The following is a 13,805-nucleotide window of genomic DNA, read 5'->3' as shown; positions in this document are numbered from 1 at the left end:
AACAAACTTACCGTAGAGTTGCCAGATTCGGACTTTGTCCTCATAAGGTAGGTCATACTTCAGAGGATCCCCCACTGGACCTTGGTAGTAGGGTCTCATGATAGACTCTATGGCAGAGATGTGGGTCAAGCCAATGGCATGGCCAAACTCATGGACAGCTACAGCAAATAAGTCCATCCCATGAGCATCTGGAAATAAAGACAAAATTGAAATAAAAGTCACTACATGCTGATTGTGTTTTGGGGGTTTGGGTGGGCTGTAAGGGCTGTAAGAAGAAATGTAGGTATATGGTGGATAAACTGGAAAGAAGAGCTTTGGAATAGGTGAAGTCTGAAAAAGACATTTTTCTCCAGTTGGAAAAAGAAGACCTAAGTGTATCATATGAAAATGGAAAGCAAGCCAGACATCAGCCCACACTGCAAGTCCTCAGCCCCACACAAGCCTAGGGATCACCCCTCTTATTCCCAGATCCCCAGTGACCCCTGAGATAGAGCTGGACAAACAGCTGAGACAGTGACCTTGGCACAACCACCCGTCATCCCCACTAACCAGCGCTGCAGGAGCTGGGCCAGAGCGGTCGTCTCCCGTACCTCATGCCTGCCCTGCAGCAGCTGCCGACACAGTCTTTGTGATGTCCGGAATACCAAATTTCTGCAGCCGCTCGCCAGAAGCTTGTCAAAGCCTGTGATAATGAGCAAAGCCATGTGCCAAGGAACCGGCGAGTGCCCGGCAGTGCCCGCCTGCCCATGGTGCTCTGCTGGGCTTTCCCTGCCTGCACAATGCTGGCATTGCACGCCGCTGCCCTGGCCAAATCCACCGCAAACGCCTTCCTGCATGCATACAAATGCGGAGCTGTTCACCTGCTCATCGGCCACCAACCCTGGTCATCTAACTGCTGTCCAGTGACCATATCCAGCTTGTTTCCAGATCACTTGGTCGTCTTCTCCCCTTCTACACCTTGTGCTGGTGGGGCTGCAGCTCCAGGGTCTGCTCCCTAAGGCAAACACTTTGATCCTCACACACCACACTGGGCGTCAGGGAGACTTTATTGAACATTGATACCTCCTTCGATAACTTTTTTTCCTCAGTCTGGACTATCTCTATTCTCTTTCCCCAGATTTCTGTATTTGCAATCCAGCCCCTAGTGCCTCACACCTCACCCACACACAGACCCATCCAATACTCTCCAGAGCCTCAGACACTCAGGTCAGATCTCAAGAGGGGTTAATGTCCACTTCCAAACCTACACCACCACTGCCAAAGCAAAGGAGGAACTGCTCCCAGGAGCCGCACGGGACCGATCCCGCTCGGTGCATTCTCACCACCCAGCCCCAGACTAGCTGGGTCAAGCACCCATGCAATTGCTGCCCCTCGCTGCACAGCAATGCCCTGCAGAGCAATACCAGAGGGCGGCGGTGATTTTAAGTATGATTCTTACAAAGATCATGAGTGCAAGTATTGTAATAAAAAGGCAGTGAGGTCGGAAAGGTCTCTGCAGAGCTCAGGGGAGCCCCACGTTCCCTGAGCCACAGTCGGGGCCTGAGGAGATGTTGCATAGAAGCAGCTGTGGCTGATCCTGCACAGTCCTTAGTGCTCCCCACTGGGCTTGGGTTGTTGGGGGGAGGTAGGGGGGTGGGGGCGGGCGTATTTTTGCTGAATTCTGCTTTTTCCTTGATGACTATTATTTACAGTGTCTGTAAACAGCCAGGATTTTTATAACCTGTGCTGTTTTCCCCAGCACTAGAAGAGAACAAGACATATGCTTTCTGACATTTTAATGCCAAACTGACAACCTTGGGGATATTTTTATATCATCTACCAAGTTGTTATTTTTGAATCACTAGGGAGAACAAAATAAATAAAAGATGAAGCTCGGATAGCTCCAAGACCTTCAAAATAGAGGGCAGCTTTCTCGCTGTCGGGTTCATCCCCTCATCCCTTGGTGGTGCTTGGAGGGATCCTCCCCGCGAGGCCGGCGGCCCTGAGCTCGCTCCTCCACACAAGCCTGTTTCACAACAAGCATTCCCAACCACCAGCTACAAAAGGGGCACCACTCCTTACTTCATCACATAACACATGTGCTACAGCAAGTTACCAGACCTCAGCGCTTGCCTCTGCCCTGTATGTCTGCAGAGCAGAGCTGCTGTTTTTCTTCCCCATAAGAGACATCGGTTGGGGTTGCACAGCGGCATGAACCAAAGACCAGGTTGAATCCTGAAGAATCAGCCTGTCCAGACCTTTAGCCTTAACCTCAGACCTCCTCCAGCACATCTGGCGAACCTCCTGCCCATAAACACTCAGCAGGGATGGATGGAGGTCAACCGGTGGGCAGGGAGGAGAGGGGTGGGGAGAAAGAAGGTATTAGCTGGTTTCAGGGAAGATGGTTAGGTCTAAACAAAATCATTAAGCTGAGGCAGCAGGAGCCCGTGGGAGGCTCGCAGAGAAGGTGACATGACAAGTAAATTAGCAGCTGGTGACTGCAGAGGAGACACTCTGTCAAAACACACCTGACACGAAGGCTGGGGACCTGATCCCCACAGGTGGCTCATGCAGCAGAGGAACACTTGCTTCTGAAAGTCCCTCTGCTTATTAAAACTCTGCTCTAGCCAGACGAGATGCAATAAAAGAAAAAAAGACTAAAATTGTAACTTGTAACCATCCTGATGTCAGGTAACGGACACAAGATGGCAGGAAAAACCTAGAGTTCACAGGGGGCTTTTTCCCTGCAGACCACAGAGCCCTTTCCAGGCAGGTCAGCTTATAAATAATGCTTTCAAAATAGGAAACCGGGATGTGGGGCAGGGAAGCCACTCAGAAGACGCCAAAGTCGGAGAATGCAGTCCCCATCCAAGAGCTCCAAGAGCTGGCACACCCAACCTGTGACCTTCCAGGTCCCAGGAGAGATGGGGACTGGGGGTGGGCAACGGGAAGCTCCGCAACTGCTGATACAATGGGGAGAAACACGGAGATGCCATTGAGGCTTCCAGGAACATAGAAGGTCCTCAACACTGGCTGTTGTCATTTCGCTAGCAAGGCTGAGGGGGGAACCAGGAGAAGGTGTTGGGATCCCCAAGCCTGGGCGAAGGTGTAGCAGAGGCTAAACCACTCTAACCACCAGAGCAGAAGGGGGAAAATGGGAGCCCTTGCTTTTGGCTGCTGCTCTCCCACCCTGACCTACCTGATGATCGGAAGGTCCAATACTCATCATCATCAAAATGAGTGTCTCCTGCCGTGTGATGGTCTCCAGGGAAGAAAGCATGTGCCACTGTCCCACCAGGCCCATCAAAGGGATAGCCGTCATTGTGATCTGCCTTGGAGAAGTCTATCTGGATGTCGGCATTGTTACCTGCCACTTCATGGAAATTCAGCGGGGTAATGTCACTCCAGACCTTCAGGGCGTAGTACATCAGGGCTCGGACTGTGTCGTGGCCCAGGTGGGACTCTTTTGGGAAGGTGCGAACTCTGAAATAAAGAGGGCAAAAAAAGAGGATAGATGAGTAGCATGAAAGATCTTCTCTGAGGACCACCAGGAAGGGCTCTGCAGGTGCCTGGTGCATCACAGAGCCTCGGCGAGGCCTCCAGAGCTCTTCGCGCTCCTCCTGAGTGTGGGACCTCTGGAAATACTGAGCCAACCTTGCCCAACAGAGCATGAAACACAACAAGGATTTGAATCCTGATGCCTCCCGATCCTGCTGTACCAGGTGGCAGTCAGCCTCAGAGCCACAATTCATCCACAAACTGCTGTTAATAACCCAGGACTACTACCCTTGCCCAGCCTTGGAAATGCCAACGCCGTGAGTCCCTTGCCCTTTTTTTTTTTTCAAGCTCCCTTTCAGATCTGTTGACAATTATTTTCTCACCACTTATTTGTTCCAAATGCAACCCAAATATGCAAAGATTATTGACTCCTGAAGCCTTTGCACCACACACAGGCCCATCAGTTTCTCTGAAACAAACAGCAGGTCATTGCTTATTCTTATTAGACACACAGAAATCCAGTACGGATTTGCTGCCTCCATTTATTTCCCAGCATATCTGCTGGAGGTATAAAATATACTCTGAAACCAGTACACTGCCAGCAATCTCTGAGACTGCAATCCATAACGAGGAGGAAGAGGAAAGGATGCATTTTATGTAAATCTCATTCAAAACACCTCCAGCCTATTGCCTGCAGGAGACAGGCTATCTGATGGAGCACTGTAGTTGAGAAGCTCTTGCCTTGCTTCTTGGTAGAAAAAGCAGTGATGAGCAGGGGCTTACTGCACACATCCCAGGACTATTATACTTTCTCTGTATCAGCACTGCATCCCTTAGTCCCCAGCTCTGTCTTGCCCTGGAAGAGAAGCCAGGTGGGACGAGCCGTGTGCCGGTGTTTGCCCTGCAGCTGCATGATTCAAACCTCCCTTTTGGTCTGAGCTGGAATGAAAAAAAGGTCCCTGTTTCCTGTATAATCAAAGTTTGAAAAAGAATTCCTAACATTGTTGATTTAATAAAGGAGGTGAAAAGACAAAGATGCAACAAGGCACCTTGGCTTCTAAAAGAGTATGTTTAGATAATCTTTCATTGACAATTTTGAGAAAAATAAACACCCTCCAGGAAAACGTACTGTTGACTGAGTAATTATTGACAAAAACCAATTCTGCTGGAAAATTTCTGGCCAGCTCTACCCCAGTAATAATGGATACTTTATTTTTTGTGTACAAGTACACCAACCAAAATGTTCATGAATATTTCATGACTTTTAAAGGCCTAAGCAACAATTTTGATCGCCTCACTTGCCCTCCTGCATAATATAGCTGGGAGAGCATCACTCGGTATTACACCACTTCGCCAGCACCAATGTGAAGTAATGATCTGACTAAACTTCTAGAGGTAATCACAGGTATCAGAAAGGGACGTGACATCATGTCACTCAAGCTCTTCTTATGAGTAGTGATTTGGGTACTAGGAGACACCATGGGTCAGAGGAGGGGAGTAGGAACGACTTGCTGACTGAGGTTGGATGCTCTTGCTTCCACAAATATTTGCATATATCCCATGCCCTCAGAGACACACAGCCCAAGGTGGGTACCACCTCCTTACCTGGGCAAAGCTAGTGAGGGTTAAATCCAGAACAGAACAAAAAGGGACTCATGAGAACAAGCAGAAATCTTACTAACAGTTTCTCTGGAGAGCTTGGGAATTCCATCCTAGAGACGGTGGGAATGAGATGGGTGAATCAGGCAAAACACATCACAGCCAGATGAGCAAAAGTCACTCACATGCATGCCTTTGCTATCCCTAAACTGTTCTGGGCAAAGAAAGACCTTATCTACTAAACTAAATGAGTCAGCGTACATGTAGCATCAGATGATCATAGGACTTCAAACAAAACATATTTGTAAAGACAGCATAGAGGTACAAGCAGTATGAGCACAGGATTAGAGCAGACAATTTTCAAGCAATTTTTAATTTATAGAAGAGACTGTGGCTGGATGTAAACCTCTACAGTACAAAAAGAAAAAAAAGGCCAGCTGGTTTCCAGGTATTCTTTAACTAGGTGCCTCCATCTTCCACAACAGTCCTCTGGACTTAGGCAAACCCTTTGCTGCTTTAATCTCTACTGAACAAGTCATTATACATGTAAAACACACTATGTTTAGTCCAGGAATTACAACCTATCTCCAAGATCATGGTGCCGAGGGCACAGACTCAGATTCAGGGACATTGTCTGCTCTTCCCTCCTCAAGTTCTGCTCAACCGTGTGAGCTGCTTTCCTTTTCTTTCCCTCCCTTTCCAGCTGTAGAATGAGGATAATGAATCTGATCTCCCTTGTAAAAGGACGGTGGATGAAAAGCCCTGTCTAAAGAGACAAACATTATGAATATTCATTCCAACCCCTGACTCCAGAAACATTAGATTAAGGCAGAAGCAGTATCAATACTTATTTTGCTTCTTATAAGAGGTCCTGCATCTCTGAGCTGACCCACATTTTATTAACATGCTGCAGGTGTAAGTGAAAAATCCCCCATCCTTTATTCATTACCACCGTTATTTTTCAAGAAAATCCCATCAGGGTTTTTCAGTTCAGCATCTGATTTGATTGCCAGAGCTCTGCTAATTGTTTTCAATGAGATTAGGAGAAGACTATTATGCTGATAGGACGTTCGTCAGCATTGCATTACCCAGTTCCACTGAAAAGGAGGCCCATTTCTAATGTCATGCAGATGCAGACAGGACTAAGTAAGCTTCCTCCTACCTTGATTATTATTATTATTATTTGTATTAAATGGTGCTTAGGTACCCAGAGGAGAGCAGTGCTCGTTCTTCTTGGATGTTAATCCCTCCTGAGACTCCCCTTACAGACCTCCAATCGTAGGCAAAAGCCCGATGTGAGTAATTGGAGAGAAACCTCTCCCCTCCAGCCGGTCCCTGCCAAGCCACTGGCAAGGTGATGAAGGAGGACAGGGCTGCTCAGTCCCCCTCCGGCCACCCCACCAACGTGGCCCCGAGCCACGGCATCAGTCACATCCCTCTGCAAAGCCATGCACTGGGACACCCTGAGGAGCATCCGTCCCCATGGCGGCTGTGGCTGCGCGAGGCAACATCAGCCGTGCCGCTTGAAACAGCGGCTGCCGAGCAGTACCTGGTTGTAAGTGGCACAACTGGATGCCAAGGAGAACAACTCCACTCTGCTTTTAGAGCTCACCCAGGCAGCAGCACCGCCACGCAGACAAATGAAAGCTGAATTTCACCCAGCTGCTGCCAGTCCTTCGCATGTCCCCCGAGTCCCCTCCTTCACTTGTCCCATCCCAAAGAGATTTTGGGTCCAAGGTGGTTTATAAGTAGAGGCCAGAGAGAGCTGATCTGCCTCTGTTTGCTATTGAGGGACACCCACACCAATGGTTCTTCTGATTTCTGGGTTCCTTTTTGGTTTTTGTCCTCCCAAAGACAAAAGTGGAAGAGTATTAGTGATGTATGAGAAATCAATTGCTGGTTAATGAAAGCACTCCTTCACCTTCTGCAGCCCTGAAACCACAGAGAAATAAAATAAATGCTGATAACTACCAAACACAGCAGGCTAAGGATTGCCTGATAAACCCAAATTGATTTTTCGGGGGTGGGGGGAAAAGGGGTGGATGCTTACTGCCATGGCAAAGATGCTTTCCCAGCTGCCCGGAGCCACCCGCAGCACAAGCCGTGGCATGAGCCATGGGATGACAACCCCGATCCGGTGCTACCCCGACACTGCCACGACACCCCAATGCCACAGGAGGAAAGCAGTGGAGCTGCTTGCACCCTCCATTGCACCTCTCCCAGCACTTTGCAAAAATTACTGAATATTTTGGGATGATAATCCTTCTCCGGCACTTTAATATGCACATAGCACCAGGTGGCTCCCTGCAGCCCAGCAAGGGGTGCCAGCAAGGGAATTATCCATCCCAGGGAGAAGAGGTGGGGGAAAGCAAATTTCGCAGCCGTTTTCTTGGGTTGTGAGAGGAGCAGCTGCTCCAGCGGGGTGCTGCTGGAGTGGGGCAGCTGCCAGCACTCTGCTCCAGCCGCTCCAGGCTTTTCCTACGAGGGTCCCAGTTGCCTGCAATGGGTGCTTTACGATAGCCCTAAAGCAGCTCCACACCGGGGGGAGACACCCCTGCCCCCCTCAGGCATCTGTCACCCCCAGGGAATGGGGGGCACGGCTGTCTGTGACCAGCTGGGCTTGGGCTAGGAGGTCCCCACTGTGCGATGCCACCAATTAGAGGAGGAAAGCGGGAGGATGGGGTCCATCATGGGGATGGGAGCATGGTACTGGGGGTCACCCAGATTGCACACCTTAACCCGGCGGTACCTGCGCAGCAGCTGCCCTTCCATGCCTTGGTAAATCCAGATCTCAGTTCAGGCAGTGCCATACCTCTGCTGCGGGTGGGCTCACGATGCTCACGGCGGTGATGGGCAGTGACTGACAGACGTCACTGCTCCCCTGCCACCTGCGTTTGTTCCAGCTCCGGCACCTCATGTCCTGAGCACCGCAGTTTCAAAGACTGCAGCTTTGATGAAGTGGCACCAGGGACCCGTCCTTAATTAAAGATGGATGAAAGTCAGCTCTGTTCAGCACCGGGCTGAGATTTCAGCAAGAAAAAACTTGGGAAATTTAGAAAGCTGAGCTTCGGGGGCTTTCCCCTGCCCCAGGGAGTTCAAGGCACGCAGAGAGGGGGCACGGCCCTGACTCTGCATTTCCCATGACCGCAAAGAGACGGCGAGTGCCTGGGAAGAGGCGGACATGCCGGCTGTGAACTCCCCTTCTGCGGGGCATAACCAGAAGCAAGAAAGCAAAATTAGTGAAAGAAAAACCAGGCTGCAAACGCAAGGGGGAACAGGCTGCGGGCAGCTCCCAGCGCTGAAGCCAGCAGAGGGCATTGGCAGCACGCTGCTCCCCACACCAGCCGCATCCCAAACCCATCCTGCTGCCACCTCATGAGCTTACCAAGTGCCCTGGTACCTACGTACAATGCAGAAAAAAAAAATCCCATTAAAAGATTGCTGTGTTGTAATATCCTGGAAACATCCACTGGAGATCAGGCACAGAAGACCGTGTGTCTGATGCTGTACCGGGATGCTCTGACGCTGTACGACGGGCTGTGCGGGATGCAACCTGTACTGTTTTGCCGCCTTAGCTCTCCAGTCCCACAGGCTGGCTGTACGCAAGGGTAAAAAGAAGAAACCTGAGCAACCTGCATGCCTATAAAGTCTTGTTTGCCAGACACTGCATTCTCCATCAGTGCAGATGCCTATCCTGAGATCATCCTTTCGTACAAGTTTCTTACCCGTTTATTCCAGCCTCGCAGCTGTTCAGGTTCTTCTTCAATTTTTAAATGCATGACATAATAGAATTTGGTGTTGTTTTCTTTTTTGAAAATCTTCAATCAATGTGTAAAAGGCAAGCATGTAAAACGTTATGCCTCTACTGGCAGATTTTCATGGCAGTTTCAAAAAGCTATTTTAATCTCAAGTGCTGGATGTAAACACTGTGTTGGAGTTTCTATAATGCTATAGCCTTCTGTTGGCTTATACAACCTCCAGCTATAAAATACAGACCTTTCTTGAACAAAAGCCAAGATCTTGGAAAGGATCAAAGAATAAAAAGCAGAAATGACTTTGTCAGGAGATGGAATTTGTATATTATACATATAAAATCATCTCAGACCTAAACCCCGTTTTATGGCAATCTTTATGGCATCACAGCTTCCGAGGGGGTGGGAGGCAGGGATTATCCCGGGGCTGCACCCACCAAAACAGCCTGACCCTGTTTCCCCTCCACACTTCGCTCCAGCCTGGTAATGCGGACATTGCACCAGCATGTCTGGAGTCCTGGTGGTACCTGCAGCACTGGGCTCTTGACTGCACCGCCTGGCCACCGCACCTGCCCTGCTGTGGGACGTAGCTCGGGTTTGTCCAGCCCAGCTTTGCTCAGAGGAGCTGCCGGGTTCAGGGCTGCAAACAAGCTGTCCCCCCTGTGCTGGCTCTGGGAGCTCGTGGGACATCAGGGCAGGTTTTACTGATTTGCCCAAAGGGATTTTTTTCCTCTCTGAAATGTGAAGTTTATTCCTCTTACCCATGAAGAGGGGTTAGTCAATGGGGGGACAGGCTGAGCTTTTATAACATGGGTCACTTCACTACGAGAAGCCATCCATGAGCCAAAATTGTTTCTTACTGAAGCTAACAACGGCTTAATTATGTTTATCTTTTCTGAAAATAAGGTCTCAGGAGAATGTGCTGGACCAAATCCCTGGTAAGGCCAGAGTTTCAACACATGTCAACAGCGACAGCCAAGTCGAGATTTGTTACTGCAGTGGGAGGTAGACTTGCTCTAGGGATTATGTCAGGGTCAAAGAGAAGCTTATTATTAATAAGATCTCTCCATAGCATCCACATGTGTTTTCAGGATAGTAGGAGCACCTCATGGTGCTCACCTTTCTTGGAGGAACAATCACTGCAGCATGTGGTCTTTGAGGGAGGAAAAAGGAGTCCCAAAAAGCACAAGTCTTGGTGGGACAGGGATCAGCTTGTTTGCCATCCCTGACCTGCAGCGTGACTGCAAGGGGCTCTGGAAGTTGGACCCGAACTTCTGTGTGTCACAGGTTCAGTGACCCACGCATGTCGCTCCCTGATGTCAAGTGAAAAACACTCCCCTGTAGCAAGGGCAATATGGGGCTGTGGAGAAAAAAAAGTGACTCTATTACCCAGAAAATGCTCCCAACCCTTGGGCTCAGGTGGGGCAAGAGAAGAAGCCTAATCTGTGCTGAGCCAAGTCTGTGGCAGCTGCTTGAGAGAGCGCAAAGTCCCAATGAACTCAAGAGAAATGATGCTCTAACCACTGCAACGCAGCAAAAAGCTCCCAGCTAATCCACCGGCGAAATCTGCACCATTCCCAGCCGGCGGCCGAGCGGGTCCAAGAAGTCAAGGCTAGGATCGGCAGGATAAGAGTTTAAATAAATAGTCTGTGGGGTCCTGGGAGCACAGAGGGACACGTTTCAACACATCACCCTAAAACTCACCACAAAGCTGCATTTAACCCAGGTCTGTGTGGGATCAGCCCTTCGCTGCAACATTTCAGTACGGGAGGATGAATTCCTACCTCCAAGACAAGTTCCTTTTGCTCCACTTGGTGACAGCCTGTGTGAATCGCTTCCTCCTGGTCTCTGTGGTGGCGAGGTCGGGCAGAGAGCAGCGAGGGGTCTTCATCAGCTCCAGCGTGGCTTCGTCTAGGGTTAGAAAAAAAATAAAGAAATCATGGGAACGGTGGGTTAAGAATCCCAGGGGCAACAGGGAGAAGGGAAGGGAAGCGCTGAGGATGCAGCAGCGGAGCGAAAGGTAGTGCCTGGGAGCCCTTGGGGCATGGTCCTGGCCCCAGCATCACCCATGTGGTGCCACCCATGGGACACTGAGCCCTCTCCATGCCACGGTTGCACTCACCAACGGCAGCAATTCCTGCTGAAAGCCCATTTCTTCAAAGCACCCACCAGCTGGGGCTGCCAGGAGGTGAGATGACACCCCATGGCCAGGGGATGAGGTGCTATCTCTGCTGTTAGCATCAATGGACGGTTTTATTGATTTCAGGAGGAAATGCAGCAGGTTACCTCTTGCATGACACTTTACAGATCTCGAAAACTTGTATGGAAAACCACCTGTGGCCAGTTTTGATTATACTTTAAACCATATTTTTTTAATTATTCTGTTTTGTTCTCTCTTGCTGAATTTCCCATTATTCCCCTGGCAAAGCAGAGACGTTCACATGTAAATAAACTATATCTCTGTTTAGCTAGGAGCTCGTTTGGAAAATGTTCATATTCCTTCTTACTTATTTTTAAAACTGAATGAAAGCTTAAAGCTCCTATTCTCATCTGCTGAAAGGCAAACAGGTTGTTCATTCATCCATTTTCCGTGCTGGCTTTACCTCTTAAACACTGTTTTCAGATGCAAACCCACGTCCACGACCTGCCTGGGGCAGCCCCCCAGGCCTGTTTCAAACACCCCCTCCAAAAATGAAAATGCAAATGCATTTGAAAGGCCATCCTTGCTCCCGGGCCTCCTGCGGCCTGTGATAAGGTAGAAGAGAAATAATTGCATGCACTCAATTAAGAGCAGAGAGGGAAAAATCTCAGCGATGGGACACGGCCAGCGGCTGCTCAGGCAGCAGCTGCTCCGGGGGAGCGGCGGAGGGCTGCCGGGGGCAGCGGGATGGACGGAGACTGGCCTGCTAATTAGCAACTTCTCATTAATTCTGTCCCAAGCAGCAGAACTGAGCTGGCCACGTGGCGGGAGGTCGCGGCTGTGTGTCAGGGAGGAGAGGAGAGCAGACAGGCACCCTTCCAAAGGCCAGGATAATGCTGGCTTTCTCTTTCCCTCAATGAGGACATTGAGAGGAACGACCTCGGCCATGCCAGGGAAACTTGTGTCACTTCAGCCTGGCCTTGGACTGCTCCCTCCCAGCCAGATGTGGCTGCCACATCAGGCAGAAGCCACCCACTGCCCTGTCCCGCTGACCGCTGGAGCTACTGGGGAGGGTGACGGGCTCTCAGCTGGCCAGGGGCAACCGGGGGCGGGTGCCCAGAGCCACTGTGGCTCGGCGAGAGCCAAGGAGACCCCCGCCAGCTCCGCAGGCACCTTGGGGCTCTATGTGTCATGGGCAGGAGCGAGCAGCACTGGGGGGATGCAACACCATCTTCCTCCCTCCCCTGCGCTCTGCCCCAGTGGTGAAGAAACCAGAATATCTACATGTTCAAATTAGGAGGCTTAATCAGGATTTTTGTCCAACTCAGTATGATGCTGCAATTAAGGCTTTGAACAGGACAACCTATCAGCCTTAGTTTCTCTGTTTGGTTTTTTTCTTTTTTTTCTTTTTTTTCTTCTTTTTTTGTTTGAACACACCAAGAGCTATTTTAAGCTATTTTAAGCACGACAGGAACCCCAAGGGTGTGTGGGTCTGGTGAAATAATTGCTTGCCTCAGGTTCTTGAAAGCACAAGGCAACAAAGCACCTGAGCCATGTAATTACTCTTACAGCTGTAAACTGGGCCATATGTTACCCCCGTGTAAGCTTTTCCTGGAGATGATGCTACTCCACAACTCAGCGCCAAGTCCCCTCTCCTCCCCGGACCTGCAAGGAGCCATCCCTGCATCCCTCTGCACCGGAGAGAGAAGGGATCATGAGCCACTGACCTAGGACCCCCGTTGCCTCGAGTCCCCCAAACCGCTGCATGGCAGTGATGGCCTTGGTGAGCTCCTCCTGCATCTGCAGTTGTCCTGTGACAGGATCCGGAGGAGGCAGATACCCAAATTTTGTCAGCCAGTCCTATGAAACAAGGAGAAGAGGGCAGAATGAGAAAAGGAAAGGAAGGAAATACGTACGCAGGGAAAAATGCTCCAAAGGTCCCATCCATTCTGCTTGGAAATCCTTTTCCCATTTACACATTTATACCTGACTTCTCCATCGAACTGCTAACAAATGGACATGTCAGGACGGACCTGTACACATCACTTCAGTAACGGGATCTGGCGACCTTCACACATTCCAAGGGTGACATCTAATTTTGCCACCCAGCTGCAGACCATCTTTGATAGCAGCAGCAGCAGCAGCAGAGCCCCAGCCCGAGGGTCACACAGGAGCCTTTGATTCTCCCCTCGGACACTGGCAGCTCTTACTGGAAACTTGTTGCAGGGCTGAGCACAGCAAGGGGAGGAAAACCGCTCATTGTGAGGGCCAGGCAATGCCACCTCCCTCGGGACCTCACTTCCAGTGGGAGCCCACGGGGGTCTTGGGGACGGTCCCCGGGTCTGATGGAGGAACCTCGCTGACCTCTGGCCGAGGCTGCAGAGCAGCTGGGTTTTGCCCAACTTTGTCTTGGTCGGACCTCTCTGACCATATGTGTTGGGCTTTAAACTTTCTGCTGTCCCCCACAGGCACCACAGTAAGGTCACAGCTTCCCATGAGGGGTGACAGGAGGGGACCTTTCCTCCTCCCTGCCAGCATGGGGAACACCTCTGTGGCCAAGTGCCCTTTGCAAATCCTTCCATGTCCCCATGCCGGCACAAGAGCTCTGCCTGCTCTCTGGGTCCCTTCAGCTAATCTGCCACAACACTATCATCCTGCTGTGACATTAATCGACCTGCTGCGACCTCCTGTTGCTTTCCAGTCCATGAATGGCTGGGGTGGCCGAGCTTTGAGATTGCAGTGCATTAAGGGTGCAAACAGCTTGGCAGAGGCTCCCTTCACCCAGTGGAGATGAGCTGGGACACAGGGATGAGGACATCCCTGAGGTCCAAGTCCCC

The 13,805-nt window shown here is 50.4% G+C and overlaps 1 protein-coding gene across 2 annotated transcripts in view; it reads right to left on the bottom strand.

The window, feature by feature from the left end:
• Nucleotides 1-13,805, bottom strand: part of MMP17 (matrix metallopeptidase 17) — a 68,085-nt gene that overhangs the window by 11,770 nt on the left and 42,510 nt on the right. For both annotated transcript variants that reach the window (XM_052797235.1, XM_052797236.1), the window contains exons 2-5: nucleotides 12,696-12,828; nucleotides 10,613-10,739; nucleotides 3,179-3,462; nucleotides 12-188 (exon numbers count right to left, since the gene is read on the bottom strand). In XM_052797235.1, coding sequence (XP_052653195.1) covers nucleotides 12-188; nucleotides 3,179-3,462; nucleotides 10,613-10,739; nucleotides 12,696-12,828 — 721 coding nt within the window. The remainder of the gene's footprint in view (nucleotides 1-11; nucleotides 189-3,178; nucleotides 3,463-10,612; nucleotides 10,740-12,695; nucleotides 12,829-13,805) is intronic.

The sequence above is a fragment of the Harpia harpyja genome, chromosome 9, assembly GCF_026419915.1.
Source record: "Harpia harpyja isolate bHarHar1 chromosome 9, bHarHar1 primary haplotype, whole genome shotgun sequence".
NCBI lineage: Eukaryota > Metazoa > Chordata > Aves > Accipitriformes > Accipitridae > Harpia > Harpia harpyja.
This window is presented reverse-complemented; position numbering and strand designations above follow the sequence as displayed.